Source organism: Lytechinus variegatus, chromosome 8, assembly GCF_018143015.1.
Source record: "Lytechinus variegatus isolate NC3 chromosome 8, Lvar_3.0, whole genome shotgun sequence".
Taxonomy (NCBI): Eukaryota; Metazoa; Echinodermata; class Echinoidea; order Temnopleuroida; family Toxopneustidae; genus Lytechinus; species Lytechinus variegatus.
The window spans coordinates 33,549,239-33,568,608 of record NC_054747.1 but is presented as its reverse complement, the minus strand read 5'-3'; the positions used below and the strand labels follow the sequence as shown (position 1 = coordinate 33,568,608).

The following is a 19,370-nucleotide window of genomic DNA, read 5'->3' as shown; positions in this document are numbered from 1 at the left end:
TAAGAATATCAAATGCTCTAGGCGCACTAGTGTAAAGTAGAGGTGAAAAAGAAGGAAAAGCATTTAGATTAAAAGTGCTGAAGACAAATAGAAGGGATAAATATCAATTGTAGGCCATATAAAAATATAATTTAAGATTAGATTTAAACATTTCAACAGAGCTACTATATTTAATGGTCCGAGGAAGAGAATTCCATGCGGATGGCCCAGCATGGGCAAATGTACGTTCCCCCCACTTTGTTTTGATTTTAGGGATAACCATCAAACCAGAGTCTTGAGAACGAAGAGATCTAGAAGGGTCATATTGGTGTATCAAGGAGATGTTATAGAGAGGAGCGGATCCATGTGTACAGTGAAAGAGAAATAAAAGAATCTTGAAAATAACGCGTTGTTCAACAGGTAGCCAGTGTAGCGATTTCAGAACGGGTGTGATGTGGCTGTGCTTATTGGTGAGGGTCACTATACGCGCAGCAGCATTCTGTAATTTTTGAAGTTTTGCAAGAGCATTTTGAGGTAAACCAAACATTAGGGCATTTCCGAAATCTAGTCGAGATGATATTAGAGCATGGGTGATTTTTTCTGTGGCGTTGCGGGTAAGGTATTTACGGATGAAGCCTAGGTTGCGAAACTGATAGCGAACTGATTGAGAGGTACGTTGAATCTGTGTGGACATTGTCATTTGGGAATCAAGAAAAATACCTAGATTACGGCAGGCAGAAGATAAGGACACTACATGCCCGGCGAGCGTGACTGAGTTGATCGAAATCTTTTCTAATTGAGGTTTGGATCCATACATGATAAATTCACATTTTGCAAGGTTTAATTTAAGTGAATGTGAGTTCAACCAGATATGGACATCGTCAACGCATCGCTCAAGATTTTGGATAGCGCTAGCTGCATCGCTCTGATTGGGTTTGAATGACGTATATGATAAATCAATCGTCCATGGGTCAGAGATAGAGAAACTGCCATCGTAAGATAGCATCATCAAAAACAAAAGTATGGAGACAATTTTTGCATTTCCATGTGTTGTACGGGACATTGCCAGAAATAAGTTCGGAAAAATCAGAGCTGCCCCTATTAAGGATCATGACAACTTTGTAGATATTGTTTGGAACCATCAAATAATGATAATAATGATAACCTTTATTATTTTGACCTGCAATATGTTCAATCTTCTTGTGCTTTACCAATAATAGTTTCAGGCAATGATTTTATCAATTTATTAGTATTTTTTGGAAATTCAAAATTCCATTGTTTTCCTAAACAAAACAAGAATTCTGACTTCACTTTTGGTTATGATTCTTAGTTTTCATAAAATTTAGGTATCATAGTAAAATATTCACTACATGAAATTATGAAAATTGAAAGCAAGTTAAAATTCATATTTTAAGGTTTTAGTATAGAATTGCCAATGAGAATACTTTGAACCAAAGATATTTTGGAAAATAAACATCACTACCTTTTGAACCCAGAAACACTTCCTATATTGGCATTAGTCTCTTCACTTTTCATTTCAACTCTCACAATTCTTTGCTTATAACCATATATTGCACGGAAATTATCTGAATTGTCAAGATTAAGTACACAATACCACAATACCTATGCATGCATCCCCCAAATAATATTGAATGATTATGGTGTGGCATGTCATTTACATGTATTTATCACATACATTTTTGTGGGGGTCATCAAAGTACCTAGCTCATTATCTTATTCTGTTTAAAATTTCACCTGTTTTGGGGTGCACCATAAGAGTACATTGCCAGTTTTACAGTCTACATGGTATTTGTTTGTGTATACTTCAGCAACACTTCCATTTCATTCAAGTATTACTATTACATGTATTCGAGCTTATTTCAAATAGTGTTTCTTTCCATAAAACCCCCACAACAACATTACTCATAAGCATTTGTTAAAATAAAAAATATTCTTAATATGGATCGATGTGCACATTCGAACAAGGAGGAAAGGAACAAAGCGATTGAGAAACACATAAACACAGTCGGCTGAAATCTGTTTATATTTTTTCCACAACCGCAACAACCAACGTAGAGGTAGAAGTAAAATTACGGCAATGAGTTTAGTCATCCGTATCATCATGATCGTGGCGGAATAATGTTATGACATTCCGTGGTTGATATGTACTCAATGATGTTGATATTATAATCCATACGTCTACTCCCTGATAACATGTAGTGCTTAGTGTTGGTAAAATATCCCCCAAAACGTATAGTCATAGTTTAAACTTTATGAATTGTTTTAATGACTTTATTATTGCATGGACATTTATTGCTTACCTTGAAGTGACCTTGAAGTTACCTTGATGGCCACATCTCACTGTCTTCACGACGAGGGTGTACAGATGAGTGTGGCAGGGTTAAAGAGGCTCTTAGAGCCCATTTAAAAAACCAATTTTGATAATTGTGTCTTAAATTGCAGGAGTGTTGGTGCCTCAATTGTGGACTTATTTTTCAAGAAAAAAATTATAAGATTGGCAGTGGGCGGTGGTCGTAGCCTGCACTACGTAATAAAGACTATCGACAAAGTCCCAGTCTTCTTGTGTGTAGAAGTAGATGATGCTGGGTGGCACCAACATGAGGAGGACTAAAAGATAGGCCAAAGTTAAGTTAGCAAAGCCAGCTCCGACCTTCGTACAACACCTGAGGCATTTCTGCCGGCTGGTTGTGAACCTTGTGAGGCATAGATCCTGGAGCATTTGACCGACAAGGAGCAGGATGCTTCCAGTGAGTAGAATGCCTGCCAAGGCGTAGAACACGCAGAAGATATCACCGATTCCTGTGCGCTGGGACGCATAGCCAAATCCTGGACAAATGAATAGTAGACCATAATAATGTGGATGAATAAACCTTTGGGGCTAGGTTCACACGATGTTAGATTGTCAAGGATAGCTATGCTTTAAGAAGTAATGCGCATGATAACGGTTTTAAAATTGAATCTCATATATGGTGGCTTCGAATTACTCATGCTCCTGGCCATGTCTGACCAACACTGATATTGCACCCACTTGATATTTAAGTAAAGCTTAACCGACACAACTGTGGCATTTCACTTCATACATGGTACTGAGTGCCCACATCCCATTTTTTTCTGCAGAGGAATGTCAATTATGGAGTATATCTGGGCGATATGACATCCATTCAAATATTGCTGAATGAAATGACAGAAAATCTGAAAGGTGGAAATTTCATTTATTTTAATCAATTCGATTTACATTCTACGCTCTCTTTTGCTATAAAACGACATTTTGTTACAAAAAATAAGCCAACGCCACACAGGTGCCAAAAGAGGACGCGAACTTCAAGGTCAAAGTCAAGGAGGCCATCATTTTGAAGAAAAAAATACATTCTTGACGTGAAACGCTGTGTTGACGAACCTCATGACAACGCCTAGTTCTCCACAAGTCTTATTTTTTTCTAGTGGCCCTTTTTATAAGCCTTGCTTCTCCAGGGTCACCTTACCATCATTGTAATTTCCGATTCATTGTTGTTAATTTGTTTGTATTGTTTTTGTATTTGATGGTTAAACAATAAATTGAATTGAATGAAAGAGTATTTCACTGCTTTGTGTATGATTCCCCTGCTCACAAATTTACCATAATTTCATGATCAGTTTATCATTTACTAATTCATGTTTTCTTACAAATAGTGTTGTCCCGTTTTCTTACAAAATAATGTTGTCCCGTTCAAGCCAAGTTGGTCTGCTTTGCAAGGGAGCCCTATGACCAACGATTGATAAATTCGCTCTAACTAGTGGGGGGGGGGGCGTTTTATGAAAGAGCTTGCCGGACGTTTAGCATGACAGGTTCTGTTTTATCCGACATTTACCATAGTAACAGCGCTTCTCAGCCAATCAAAATCAAGAAAAGTTGTCAGATCTGACAACAATGTCAGACAAAAATGTTCATGAAACGCTTCCCAGGTATAACTGAGGAACCATCTAGGGATATCGCTTAATACCCAACCCTCTCTTCTATCTTGGCCTACCCTCTTTCCAGTTTAGTATATCTTTCCCAAAATGATGTTCCACTCTTATAATAGAAAATACGTTTTTTACTTATACCCTTTTTACACAGGATTTTCTTAGCCCCGAACTATCGCTAACCCAGTACTATCCTTAACCCCGTACTATTTTTTTTCCTTTTCACACATGCCAAATTGTTATTGCTAACCCCGGATGCGCTTTTCCGTTTTACACCCTGGCGAAGGCAATCTTCGCAAAAATAGCTACAAAGCGACTAGTGAAGAGTCTATACACATCACCAAATATAAAAATAATATTAATGAATAAAATTGTTACCCCACTTTTTATACAGTGAGTGTCAAAAATAGTCAATCATGACTTATTGCCAAATAAAAACAAGGAATGGAATGGAAATGGAATGGCATGCAACAGTCAGCGAACTCCAGCACAGAGTTCAGTGCCTACTACACGGCCATGGCACTTCATGCACAGAGAGCAGTCATGAATTAAATTCGAACATGCTTTTCTTTCAAATAGTGTTGTCCCGTTTTCTTACAAAATAATGTTGTCCCGTTCAAGCCAAGTTGGTCTGCTTTGCAAGGGAGCCCTATGACCAACGATTGATAAATTCGCTCTAACTAGTGGGGGGGGGGGGGGCGTTTTATGAAAGAGCTTGCCGGACGTTTAGCATGACAGGTTCTGTTTTATCCGACATTTACCATAGTAACAGCGCTTCTCAGCCAATCAAAATCAAGAAAAGTTGTCAGATCTGACAACAATGTCAGACAAAAATGTTCATGAAACGCTTCCCAGGTATAACTGAGGAACCATCTAGGGATATCGCTTAATACCCAACCCTCTCTTCTATCTTGGCCTACCCTCTTTCCAGTTTAGTATATCTTTCCCAAAATGATGTTCCACTCTTATAATAGAAAATACGTTTTTTACTTATACCCTTTTTACACAGGATTTTCTTAGCCCCGAACTATCGCTAACCCAGTACTATCCTTAACCCCGTACTATTTTTTTTCCTTTTCACACATGCCAAATTGTTATTGCTAACCCCGGATGCGCTTTTCCGTTTTACACCCTGGCGAAGGCAATCTTCGCAAAAATAGCTACAAAGCGACTAGTGAAGAGTCTATACACATCACCAAATATAAAAATAATATTAATGAATAAAATTGTTACCCCACTTTTTATACAGTGAGTGTCAAAAATAGTCAATCATGACTTATTGCCAAATAAAAACAAGGAATGGAATGGAAATGGAATGGCATGCAACAGTCAGCGAACTCCAGCACAGAGTTCAGTGCCTACTACACGGCCATGGCACTTCATGCACAGAGAGCAGTCATGAATTAAATTCGAACATGCTTTTGCAGTGGCGTTTGTATATACAAGATGAAAAACCTAGAATTCGGCAATAGCAAAAGTTAATTTAGTAAGCAGTAATTATGATAAGACAAGAACAATAACAAAAGTACAAAACGAAGGAGAATCTACTTTCCACCTTAATTGTTTCATAATGATTTTAAACGATGGATTAAAATATACTAGTTCTACTACTCCTACTACCACCGATACTACTATTCATTGTTTTAGATTCATTATGAAATAAGTGGACAACTTCTACATGCTGTAGATTCTTCCTTGATTCTCCTTCGTTTCGTATTGTTATTACTATTATTGTCTTATCATTATATGATAAACAAGCAGTAATGATAATGATAAGACAATAATAACACTAAATTAATTTTGGCTATTGCCCGAATTGTAGGTTTTCACCTTCGTGTATATGCAAACGCCACTGCACAGTGCCGTGGCCGTGTGCGAGTTTCCGTTTTACACCCTGGCGAAGGCATTTTCCGCAAAAATAGCTAAAAAGCGACTAGTGAAGAGTCTACGTTTGTTTACATTATCAGCTGGGCGCGCGATGCAAGAGTCCGCACCGAAGATAACAACAGAACACGTTCTTGTTCAGCTGTATTCAGGTTCAACACCTTGTTGATCATTTGCCTTTGCCGAATTGCAGGTAATTTGCACCATGGACCTATTACAACGTAGTAGTACAGTTAAGTGGTAATTTGCCCCCTCACTATCATGGAAGAAGATGATATTCAACGTTGTATGACACTGCATTCTATGAGTATAAAAATAGACCTATTAAAGTTTATTTTTTGATGAAAGAAAAACAATCATCATAGCCTATAGGGTATACGTAAGACAATGTTTGTTGATCACTGCATTTTTAATGTAAGATTAAGATTCATACAAGCTTGATGAATACAGTATGTGTTCAAACAATTTATTCGTATTTTATCTATTCACTTGTTGGCAAGAGATTTTTATGTTATTTTTTAAAACTTTGATGTAAAGTACTGTATACTTTGTACCTTAATTTGACGATTGTATTTGGGGCCGTGTATTAGCGATAAAAGACATATAAAAACTCAATAAATAAGGTAAAATTCGAAAAGCAAAATGCTGGAAAAGTGATCAAGATCGGATAACAAATAACGAAGTTATTGAATTTTAAAGATTTTCATCATTCCAGTGAAACAATTCTTCATGAATATTCAATAGATGGGCTGATGATGTCATATTTTGTATTTCATTTCATGAAATTTGGTTTATTCAATTGTTTTTTTCTACCAAGAACTAAAACAATTGGATTGACAACTAATTTAGCGCATTATTTATTTATTGCCGCAACTTATTTCATCATAATAGACAAATCATTTACAGATTTGCGAAAAAATATATAATTTCATGTATAATAACATAAGAAAAAGGAAAGTTGGGATGTGACATCATTAGCCCATGTGCACCTTGATGATGTGCATATAATTGTTTTCACAAAATATTAATAAACTTTTAAAACTTGTACGATTCTGATAAAATTGTCAGCATTTTGCTCTGATGTGAATTTTACTCTATTTATTAAGATTTATTAAGAAATATTTTCAGCCTGGACGATCCCTTAAAGGGGAAACTAACTGGACAAATTATACTTTGTTGATTATAAATTGCTACAAGTAGTTTTTACTTTGTTTTCAAATTGTAACTATAATTAGTTGTAGTAGTAATATTAGTAGTCGCCGCATCGTCGTCGTAGTAGTAATAATAGTGGTATACATTTAGAAGTTAGTTATACATTTATTGTTATATTATAAATTATTATTATTAGCATATTTTTATCATGGTTAGTAGTAGTAGTAGTAGAAGTATAGTATACTTTATTTTCATTAGCATCATTTTGAAACTGTTATTATAAATTGCATAGTTTGTTGTCAATATTATCATCACTATTATCACTATTATTATTATCATTATTATTGTTATTATTGTTTGCGTCATTGTTATGAACAGTACTAGTAGTTATACTGTTATTAATTATTTAAGTATTACCGTTCGTCTTGTTCTTGCTCTAGCTTCTTCTCCTCCGGCCTTCTTCTCAGTCTCCATCTTCTTCTTCACATTCTTTTTCTTCTTCTTCTCATTCTTTTTTTCTTCTTCTTCTCATTCTTTTTTTCATTCTTCGTCACATTCTCCTTCTCATTTTTCCTTTTCTTCTCATTTTTCTTCTTCTTCTTGTTTTCCTTTTTTTCTTCTGCTTTTTTTCTTATCATCGATCATCACTATCATTATTAAGCCTATGTATTATTATTATTATGTATGTATTATTATTATGATTATTATTATCATTAATAGTAGTAGTAGTATAGTATCATTGTTAGAATTAGTCGTAGTAGTAGTAGCAGCAGTAGTAGTAGTATCGGTGGTAACTAGTACATTTTGAAACAATTTGAATCGAAACAACTGGACTTCTTTCTACATGCTGTAGATTCCCTTTCGTTTGGTACTATTTCTGCTATTCTTGTCTTATTATTCTGCTAACTAAATTAATTTTGGCTATTGCCCGAATTCTAAGGTTCTCACCTCCCTGAGTACACAAACGGCACTACAACTTTAGTACAAGACATGTTCGGATGTAATTCATATGAAAGCTGTGTACATACGAAGTTATGTGGCCGTGTAGCCACTGAACTCTGTGCTATCATTGGCTGTGTAGATTGCTGTTGTGTGTGGGGAAACTCGCCAGTGTCGGACCCTCAGGTCTCACGGGCCTAATCACTAGTGGCAGGCCCTAGATATTCATTCGAGCCAACCCATTGCTTTTTTTTAATTTGATATGGCTGATTGACAAAGTGTATGCATATGATTGTCCATCTAACACTGATTCTATTTTTGGTAATTACTGAACTTCCTTTTCCCTAATTGGGAAGAAATATCACCAATTTTTGACTATATTTTGACTGGCGGAAGGATTACGGCTATTTTGCTGTTTGAGTTGATGAATCTGCTCCCCCCGATGGTGTCTTCAAACACGCCAATTTATTTTTAAAATGAGCCGGTCGAGGGACCCTTTTCTGGTCAGATATGGATTGCCAGATATAAATCCTATCCACTGGTAGTAAACATTCGACCCCCGAATTTCATCCTTATTTTTTATGAATTTTTTAAAGTGCCAATTTAACACATGAGTCTATGGGGAATGAATTAGGCCTGTGAGACCCTCAATAACCAGCGACGTGTGTAGACTCTTCACTAGTCGCTTTTTAGCTATTTTTGCAGAGAATGCTTTCGCCAGGGTGTAAAACGGAAACGCGCTGGCCGTGTAGCCACACGGCCAGAGTTGTAGTGTGGGGAGAAACCAGTGACGTGTGTAGACTCTTCACTAGTCGCTTTGTAGCTATTTTTGCGGAAATTGCCTTCGCCAGGGTGTAAAACGGAAACGCGCACCCCGGATAAGGAATGCTTGCTTTTCACACACGAAAATCGCTAACCCCGGACTAGTGGTAGCTCATGCTTGAAATACATTTGTCGATCATTCGTAGTTTAAGTACTTCACTCATACACTTTTTACACACGCTAAAATTTCCTTAACCCCGTACTATAGGTGGGGCTAAATTGCCATTTAGCCCCACCTATAGTACGGGGTTAGGGTTAGCCCACTTTCGTTTTACACTATCGATCTTAACCCCATACTATCGCTCTTAGCACCGCAATTGCTGGGATAACCCTGCTTTTTTGTAGGGCCAAATAATCCCGTACTAAAGGTGGGGTTAGCCCAATGTGCAAAAATGCTGTGTAAACAGAAAGTGGGCTAAGCTTAACCCCGTACTATAGGTGGGGCTAAATAACAATTTAGCCCCCCCCCCCCCTTCGTACGGGGTTAAGGAAATTGTATACCCTTTTTACACACGCTAAAATTTCCTTAACCCCGTACTCTAGGTGGGGCTAAATGGCCATTTAGCCCCACCTATAGTACGGGGTTAAGGAAATTTTAGCATGTGTAAAAGTGTACGAGTGAAGTACTTGTACTATGAATGATCGACAAAAACCACTAGTCCGGTGTTTTAAGGAAAAAAAACATAATACGGGGTTAATGATAGTACCGGGTTAGCGATAGTCCGGGGCCTTAAGAAAATCCTGTGTAAAAAGGGTATAAGAATATAAGGGGATCGAAAGTACTCCGGATGGCACCGATCTATTCATCCATACTTCCACCAAGAACTTACCTATCGTAGTCACAACTGTGATTACAAAGAAGGTTTGTGACATTCTCCACGGATGTGTGTAGTAGGTGTCATTGATCGTTCCCTCGCTCAGACGAAAGGCGTAAGGTTGACCAGTCGAGTAGCCTCCTTCACCTATGGCTCGTGTTACGATCATCATCAAATCGGCAACGTCCCCATCCTCGATGCAATCGCTTTCGGATGAAAGCCGTCGGAGAGCTCCATGGAAGTTCTTCGAAGCCTTCAATGCTGCGGGACGCTCGAGGGCGCGGAAGACCAGCGCTCCGGCGAACAGGTATGCCAACATGACGAGAAGGAAGAAACATATTATCATCCATTTCGTCCCCATCGATACTGATATATCCCCTTCTTCATTATCTTCTTCTCCACCTTCACCCCGTTCTAAGTGTTCTATGCTCTCATTTTCTTCTTCAAAAATGGCGTCACTTTTAATTTCATTCACACCATTTTCTGCCATTTTACCTAACTTTTAAAAGATCAATCTGGCAAATGGCCCTACTGTCTGTTTATTTGTCTCTACTGTCTACCACCTTCAGGTCACCGTTTTGCTTATTGGGATTCTATATCCATACTCACAGAAACAGTTTCTCAACATCTGGATATTATGCTGAGAATAACATTCATGTTGACCCTGTAGATTTACCCTCGTTGTTCTGACCGATATCTCACCAAGACAACAGGCATCTGTCTGTGTTCTGAAGTTGGTTGCCGTTGTGGTTCAGCCTCGAATGCAACCAGAAGAGTTTTCCGACAGCTCAACCTATTCAGCACACATCATTCATATTTTAATTAATTATTTACTATCAATCATCCATAATTGAGAAAGCACTATTATGACGTGAGATTGACTAACGCTTGACCTCATCGACACCAAGATCGAAATATGCTGGTATGACTAAGGTTCGCTGCAAGAAAAGTTAATATACGCTTAAGTGACCATCGCCACGTAACACAAAGCTTAGAGATTAATCGTACGCTTGATTTTTACGATTGATTGTACATTGTAGTCAATGCAATCAATCGTAGACAAATGTTCTACGATCAATGCTAAGCTTTGTGTTACGGGCCCCATATCATACGTCGTGACAGTATTTGCAGAGCTCGGATAGCCAATGTATTTGTAATAGATCCATGGATAGCCCAACCCACCCAGCAGCAAAAGCAAGGGTTTGATGGGGTTGGGGATGAGGGGTGGGGCGGAGGTTGTTGTTTCTCTTCACAAAACTTATTTTTTTTTAGTCTTTTTAATACTATGTTCACCTCCTTTATTCAACATTCGCATCAAAATATACATACAAAAAATACTTCAGTAAAATTCATTGCATCCTAGAATTTTCTTGACTTCTGATTTGATTCAAAATGTTCATTCGTTGACAACTTTTCTACAGGAGTATAGTGCCTTTTAATTGGTGAATGGGCTGGTACAACTGGCGTTTGGAAGGGGGGTTTAACGTTATTCCATAAAAACTTAACGAGAAAGAGAAGAAAATATTAGTAAACAAACAAACGGACAAGGAGAGAAAAAAAGACAATATGCAACTCAATTATTTTCATGAATATTATGCAAAAATATATCCCAAAATTTGACTGTCAATATGATAAGGTTACTTTCTTTTCCAGTTAAGGAATGCAATATAGCGTCCCTCATAATCTTTGGCTCATTCCGCCCCTCGTTCTTCCAAAAAAGTGAACTTAATATGTTGACCTATCAATGCAATGAGACAGTATGAACTACAGAGTTTGAGTGGTTAGGGTATGCCTTAAGTATACAGGCTATGTAGAAGTGGCAATGGGGATTTATTTTTTTATGTATTTGGCTAGGGGATATATTGTCAGCCATTGTGTAGCGTAATGAGCCAAAACTCCTTGATTTTTTTTTTCGTCTGAAAAACTTCTTTTGCGATAGATTTTGATATACCATTCAGGAAATTATATCATATCTGTATCCTTTTCTTTCTAGTTCTCTTTGTTTCATGATGATTTATTATAATTATTTATTATATTATTATTATTTTTTTTTTGGGGGGTGGGGGAGCCGGGGCATGCCTCCAAATACCCCAATCTGTACGCCATCTGACAGAATAAGAAATTACAGGCATCACTCTCAACATCATCAGATACTGGCAAACACCTACGTCCTAAAAAGTGTTGGAAAGGTACGGTCCCTTTTAGGCGTTGACATAGGTTGATTGCAAACGCGACTTAATGGGATGGTCCGTGCTGAAAATATTGATATCTTAATATATAGAGTAGAATTCACTGAGTAAAATGCCGAAAATTTCATCATAATCGGATAACAAATATTAAAGTTATTGAACTCTCAAGTTTAGCAATATTTTGTGAAAACATTCATCATGAATATTCATTAGATGGGCTGATGATGTCACATATCAACTTGTTCTATTATATATTATTGTATGAAATTAGGTTCATTCAATTTTTTTCCTCCAAGAACTAGAAAAATTGGATTGACAACTGATTTAGTGCATTAGATATTTATTGCTGCAACTTATTTCATTATGATAAGGGAGACTTATTATTCACACAAGTATGAAATTATGAAAAAAAAATTATGCAATAGCATAAGAAAACGGAAAGTGGAGATGTGACATCATCAGCCCACCTAATGAATATTCATGACGACTGTTTTCACAAAATATTGCTAAATTCTAACTTCAATAACTTTATCATTTGTTATCAGATTTTGATGAAAATTTTGGCATTTTGCTTAGTGAATTATACTATACGTATAAGATATAAATATTTTCAGCCGGGATCATCCCTTTAAGCTCACCCTTTTTCATCAAGCGATTCAGAAGTCCAATTTGAAATTTGTTCCAAATGAAATTTCACACGCTCTCTTTTATCTTTTATAATTATAATATCTTTTATATTCTGTTATATTAAATCATTTTTTTAGTCACTAATAACTCTCGTCTAGTCTGTCAATGCGGAGTACTGCTGTCCATTCTCTTCTGATTGGTCCTTTGTACAGCATTTCCCCTTCACAGGGAGAGGAACCAAGCTATTGCTTGTTGTCGGGTTAATTGCCAATAGGGGCTGATGAAAATTTCTTGAAGTCGGATACACTGGTGTAGGTATAGCCAAGGGAAGCAGAGGAGGCGGCGAGAGGAGTGGTGGACCTTTATTGATCAGCGATCGCAACCCAAACGATCAAAAGAAAGATCATCCACTGAAGCTACCCTTTCTTTGTGAGTTGAATTAAAATAAGATTTGAAGAGCTACATGTATGATTTTACTAGTGATTTATTTTTTTTGTTGTTGCTGCCTCTGAAACAAAGACCCTTCCAATTCAACATTCTATCATATACCAATTTGTTGTTTAGTTACAGTGGTGAAATTCTTGTTCATAATGCTTCTTCGTTGGATTTGAAGAGATTTGATTTTACTAGTGATATATACATTGTACAAGCATTGCTTTTTAGTGGGTCCCTCCATTTCCATGTTAATTTAATTTCTATTGAAAAATAGTATGCATATTTAAAACCTACAATGTGTTGCCCAAATTGTCTAAGTGTTTTTTCACATCATAAGTATCATTAATTTTTTTTTGCAACGGATACAAATATTTATGTTTATATATGGTATACACAAACATAGGGTCGTGGGTTCGAATCCCAGCCATGGCGTAATTTCCTTCAGCAAGAAATTTATCCACATTGTGCTGCACTCGACCCAGGTGAGGTGAATGGGTACCCGGTAGGATTAATTCCTTGAATGCATGAGCGCTGAGAGGCAGCTCGAGCTAAAGCCGGGGTAATAATAATAATAACAACGCGCCTCGGAATAGATTATTTCTAGATAGATGGCGCTATATAAATGCCTATTATTATTATTATTATTATTATACAATTTGTTTTTGTGTGATGGAAGTGAAATAAATTAATTTGAATTTTAATTATATTTTCTTCTTGTTGTTGCTGCCTCTCAAACAAAGACCCTTTCAATGGAACACCTTTTTGTATACCCCTTTGTTCCTGTTTGTGGTTCAGTTACACCAGTGAAATTCTCGTTAATAATGCTTCTTCGATGCTTCTTGTATGTCTTCTTGTATGCTATTTAGTAGATTTAAAATGATTTATACCTCAGTCACATTTGCTCTACGGCGAGTCTAAAACAGCAATTTTAACATTTTTTTTGTACCAGCTACATATAGATGGTTTGAAATAAAATTAATAAAACGGCTGTTTTTTTTAACTTGCCGTATACGGCCGCCGTAGACTAAATGTGACCGAGGTATTACTGGTGCATGAAAATAGTAAATTTATTTGCTAGGATGAAATATACTAAGATTAATAGCTGATAAAATCAGGAGGTAGTAGGAAAGTATTCCAACAATTTTAGCGAATATTATGAGAATGTCAAATGGTATTTTTAAAAAATCAAGATTAATTATCAATGATAAAAAATGATATCTAAATGCTTTTTGTTGCTTTCCTTGCTACTTCTTTAGCACCATAAAAAATACAAGGGGTTGGGGATTTTCAAAGATATTTTACACTAAATATAAAAATGTTATATGAGATATATGACATTTTCTAAAACGTTTAGAAAAAACATATGTCATTTTTTTACAATTTTTTGAAAATGTATAGAACTAAGCCCTGGGTTACACCGTGACACTGTCGGTCAAATTGAGAATTGCGAGTCTTGTATTATATTGTTCAGGGGATCGTCGGAAGAATCTGCCTTAGGTGACTGTCAGAAATTCCAATGTGATGCTTTAGTCCTGACTTGTCGCATTTCACTACGAAGAAACTCTCTACAAAGCACCAATTCTTTTGAAAATGCAAGTTAAATCACAATGGTAACCCCAAGTTCCTTACCAATTCACTACAGCTCAAAGGACATTTGACGGGCATTGTCATTGGATTGAATTTGTTCTTGAATCCTCCGTACATCATTGAGGGAAACTCTTTCTGGTATACCACTCCCACATTTACGCCCACTCCAAACAATTCAAAATACTGCTGCAAGGCTTGTTACTCTTTCAAGAAAATCTGAACATGTTACACATATTCTGAAATAACTTCATTTACCTCAAATACGCTAGCAAATCATTTTCAAAGTTCTCCTAATGACGTATATACACTGTAAAAATTCTGGTGTTGATTTAACACCAGCTCGGAATCTATACATGTCCACACCAGAGAAGTGTTAAACAACATCAGTTTCGTTTTGGTCTAACACCAGAAATGTGTTAATATACAACACCAATTAGTATCAAAACAGCATCGGTTTGATTCCAAACTGGTGTTGTTTCAATACTTCTCCGGTGTGGACATGAGTCTGGGCTGGTGTTAAATCAACACCGGAGTTTTTGCAGTGTATAAAACATTCAATGGCCTCGCTCCTGAATATCTCTCTACATCTCTCTACGCTCTTGTAGCTCATGAGACCACTTCGTTCTTCAACAATCTTGCAGCTAACCTTAGGACCACGTACAATACCAGTTATGGTGATCGAGCCTTTAGTTATCAACTTACATCAACATTGCCCACTCCCACTATTTGTTATATTTCTGATTTTTCTGATTCATTTTGTACAACTTTGGTTAGAACTGGTATGGGGGTTCAATGAATAAAAAAGTCAAAATAAAATAACGAACCAATTTTTTATATATGATTAGGAATCACCACTAAAATTTTAATTGTATTTTCATAATAATTTCATTAAAAAACAAATATTTACAGCTAATTGTAATACTAATAATAATGATACAAATAATAAATAATAATAGTGAGGTCTTACAGAGCACACACACCGCCCAATGACGCTCATGGCGCTAGCGCAGCAACATTTCTTTTTTATACATAAATACATTACTTAAATACATTACTACAAATATCAATGTAAATGAAGTAGCAAATCTTAAGTTACAAAAGTAGTTTTGCATCACCCACTGGAATTCATATGTACATCTTAGTGGGGACTGGTGTCCTCATGCTTGCTGCTCCACTTTTTAAACATAAATACATTACTACAAAATATCAATGTAAATGAAGTAGCAAATCTTAAGTTACAAAAGTAGTTTTGCATCACCCACTGGAATTCATATGTACATCTTAGTGGGGACTGGTGTCCTCATGCTTGCTGCTCCACTTTTTAAACATAAATACATTACTACAAAATATCAATGTAAATGAAGTAGCAAATCTCAAGTTACAAAAGTAGTTTTGCATCACCCACTGGAATATATATACGTACATCTTAGTGGGGACTGGTGTCCTCATGCTTGCTGCTCCACTTTTTAAACATAAATACATTACTACAAAATATCAATGTAAATGAAGTAGCAAATCTTAAGTTACAAAAGTAGTTTTGCATCACCCACTGGAATTCATATGTACATCTTAGTGGGGACTGGTGTCCTCATGCTTGCTGCTCCACTTTTTAAACATAAATACATTACTACAAAATATCAATGTAAATGAAGTAGCAAATCTCAAGTTACAAAAGTAGTTTTGCATCACCCACTGGAATATATATACGTACATCTTAGTGGGGACTGGTGTCCTCATGCTTGCTGCTCCACTTTTTAAACATAAATACATTACTACAAAATATCAATGTAAATGAAGTAGCAAATCTCAAGTTACAAAAGTAGTTTTGCATCACCCACTGGAATTCATATGTACATCTTAGTGGGGACTGGTGTCCTCATGCTTGCTGCTCCACTTTTTAAACATAAATACATTACTACAAAATATCAATGTAAATGAAGTAGCAAATCTCAAGTTACAAAAGTAGTTTTGCATCACCCACTGGAATTCATATGTACATCTTAGTGGGGACTGGTGTCCTCATGCTTGCTGCTCCACTTTTTAAACATAAATACATTACTACAAATATCAATGTAAATGAAGTAACAAACAGATCTTAAGTTACAAAAGTAGTTTTGCATCACCCACTGGAATTCATAGCTACATCTTAGTGGGGACTGGTGTCCTCATGCTTGCTGCTCCGCTTACCGACATTAAAAATTTGAGCTCAGTACTCAAATGAGCTCTAGCATAAAGGGCACCATCCCCAATAGAAAGCTAGTCGATCAGTGAGTGATGATATATAGAATGCACTTTACATGTCTACAAAACAAATTTTATGTTTTCTACGTTCAATATAAAAGAACTCTCGAAGTAAAAACAGTCTCGAAGTGTAAACAGCCTAAAAACAGTCTAAGACCATTACACACACGCACACACACAAATCACTAAAATTTAGAACAAGTGTTAATATTCAGACAGAGATATAAGAAATTTATGACTAAATCTAAGTGCAAAAACTTCACATACGTAGTACCATGACACCTATTAAAAAGAATTATATTCACACAATATTCTCTTTTTGAAATCACTAAAAATATACAAGCATTTTTTTTAGATATTCAGCCAATGATACAAGATAATCACCAATACTATGACGGGGGCTCAGGTTATATGTATAAATTATGATTGCTAATGCACAATTTAAAAAAATCAGGCCTAAGAAGTAAAAACCATTATATTCGTATATTCATCTGACCCTCGTGTCTAACGTTAGGTAAATGTGATTATATCCTTGCACAATAGAAGAGAAATCACGCCTACGAAGTAAAACAAGATTATTCATACAAGATTTTCTTTTTTGAGTTACTGAAATGTAATTCTCTGAATACTAGTATTCAGTCAATGATATACAACATTAACCAGTACTATAGTGTCTAACGTTTAGTTAAAGTGATCATTTTCATTTACAAAAGAGGAATTCAGTCTACTAAGTGAAAACGATGATATCCACACAAGAGTTTTTAAATTAATAAATCTACAAGTAGTTTCTCTGGATATTCAGCCACTGTAATAAACCTTCATCAGAACTTGAGATTAAGGATAAGAGATAATTTTCATATTTCTACAAGAATTTTTTTTATCGAATTCCTTTTCAGTTTTTGCATCCAGATTATTCATTTTCTTATTGCACATCTTCTTTTGGTCTTGGTATTGTCAGAATTAAAACATTTAATCGTGAAATCGATATCATTATATGTTCTCTGTCTGTATTTTAGTGAATTCATTTTCAATTTCTAAATCCAGACAGTTCATTATCTTTTTGAGATTTACGTATCTTTCACTGGTCGATAATCTTTCATTAATCGATAATTGATATCGTTCTATGTAACTTAATTTTGCGTCAGTACACATTTTTTTTTTTCAAAATTTTGGGACACTATGACAACTTAGTTACAATTACATTTGCACCTTACAATTTTTATCAGTCAGTATGAGCATCGTACTGCAGTGGCGTAACTACGGGGAGGGGGGGGGGGCATGTGCCCCCCCAATCGACTGGCAAAAAAAAGAAAACAGGGGAAAAGGAGAAAAGGAGGGAGAAAGGGAAAGAAACGTAGTTGGGGGGAGAAGAAATTGTTGCTAATTATGATTTATATTATATTATGATTATGTTATCTTACATTAAACAATCATAACTTTATGAATCATAATTTGCGCAGGGCCAAGGCTATTTCTTCATTGTACCTGGTGCTCGCAATGTCTGTTTAACAAGATATTTAATCCTGTTGTATTAAACCTCCCGGCTTCAAGTCAACATACACAAATTATTATTGTTTTATGTAGTGACATATGCTTTTTTTACATGACTACTTAAAGTGACTGCCCCATTTTAGGGTCTAAATATAAACCATTTCCTGTCCATGCTTATACGTTTGCATTCGTGGATTGGTGAGATAAATCTTTTCTTTATGAATTCCTAAAATCAGACCTTAAAATGTCCCCTTTTCGTATCTGAATATCAAAAAATTTCAGCTTGCGCTTCGCGCTCGCATCATTTCGTTAGTGAAATACCCATGGTCTTCGTGAATTCTTACGAGCAGGCCTTAGAATGCCTCTCTTCAGGTCTGAATTTCGTATATTTTTGCGCTCGCAATATTTGACTAGTGAGATGTGTATGAATGTTTACAATTACTACAAAAAGTGCTTCATGTGTTAAGATGTGATTCTAATGAAATCAGCATGCGCTTGGCACTCGCATTGGATGACTATGATGAGAAATGTATACTCTTAACGAATTCTTTAAAAAAGATATATGCCTTATAATGTCCCTGTTTGGGGGTTAATATATACAAAACTTTCAGCTCGCGCTTTGCGCTCGCCTCGAATGTTTTGCGAGACAGGTATGTATTGTGATTACAAAAATTTGTTTACAATGTCCCTTTTTACGTCTGAATTTCAAAAAAAAAAAAAAATTCAGCTCGCGCTTCGCGCTCGCATTATGTGATCAGTGAGATACATATCCGTTTAATGACACTGTCCTTAAAATATCTCGATTATGTCAGTATACCTGGCAACTGAGCCCGAAGGCGCTCTCTTAATGCTGTGATCTACGGTACGCCACTGTCGTACTGTATCCTTCACCAAAAAGGCAAGGTACTAATTCTCAAGCACTGTAGCGCTCTCTACTAATAACCCGAAACAAACTCCCGTCGTTACTTCTTTATAAAAGAGGTACTCTTTTTGCTATAGGTCATCTTCAATGATCTAAAATTATTTTATCAATGATATTGTTTTTAAAGGAGGAATTATTTGTCCCTTTCTCGGTGAGATCCTTTGCAGTTTCATTTTCAACATTTGGATTTAATAAGAGTGGAGGGATGATTCTTCTTTGGTTAATCAATGTTGCGTGTTATTTTATTAGTTACGCAATTACCAAGCTCGTTCTTGGAGGCAAGTTCATTAAAATGGATTTACTGAATTCGTTTTCAGTTTCTGA

At 36.1% G+C, this 19,370-nt stretch overlaps 1 protein-coding gene across 1 annotated transcript; it reads right to left on the bottom strand.

Moving 5' to 3' along the window:
• Positions 1-2,467: 2,467 nt before the first annotated feature.
• LOC121419665 (potassium channel subfamily K member 4-like) lies at positions 2,468-10,044 on the bottom strand. Its single transcript, XM_041614124.1, has 2 exons — positions 9,570-10,044; positions 2,468-2,826 (listed from the first exon to the last, which is right to left on the bottom strand). The coding sequence occupies exons 1-2, from the start codon at positions 10,042-10,044 to the stop codon at positions 2,468-2,470; spliced, it is 834 nt and encodes a 277-aa protein (XP_041470058.1).
• Between the last annotated feature and the right edge of the window lie 9,326 nt (positions 10,045-19,370).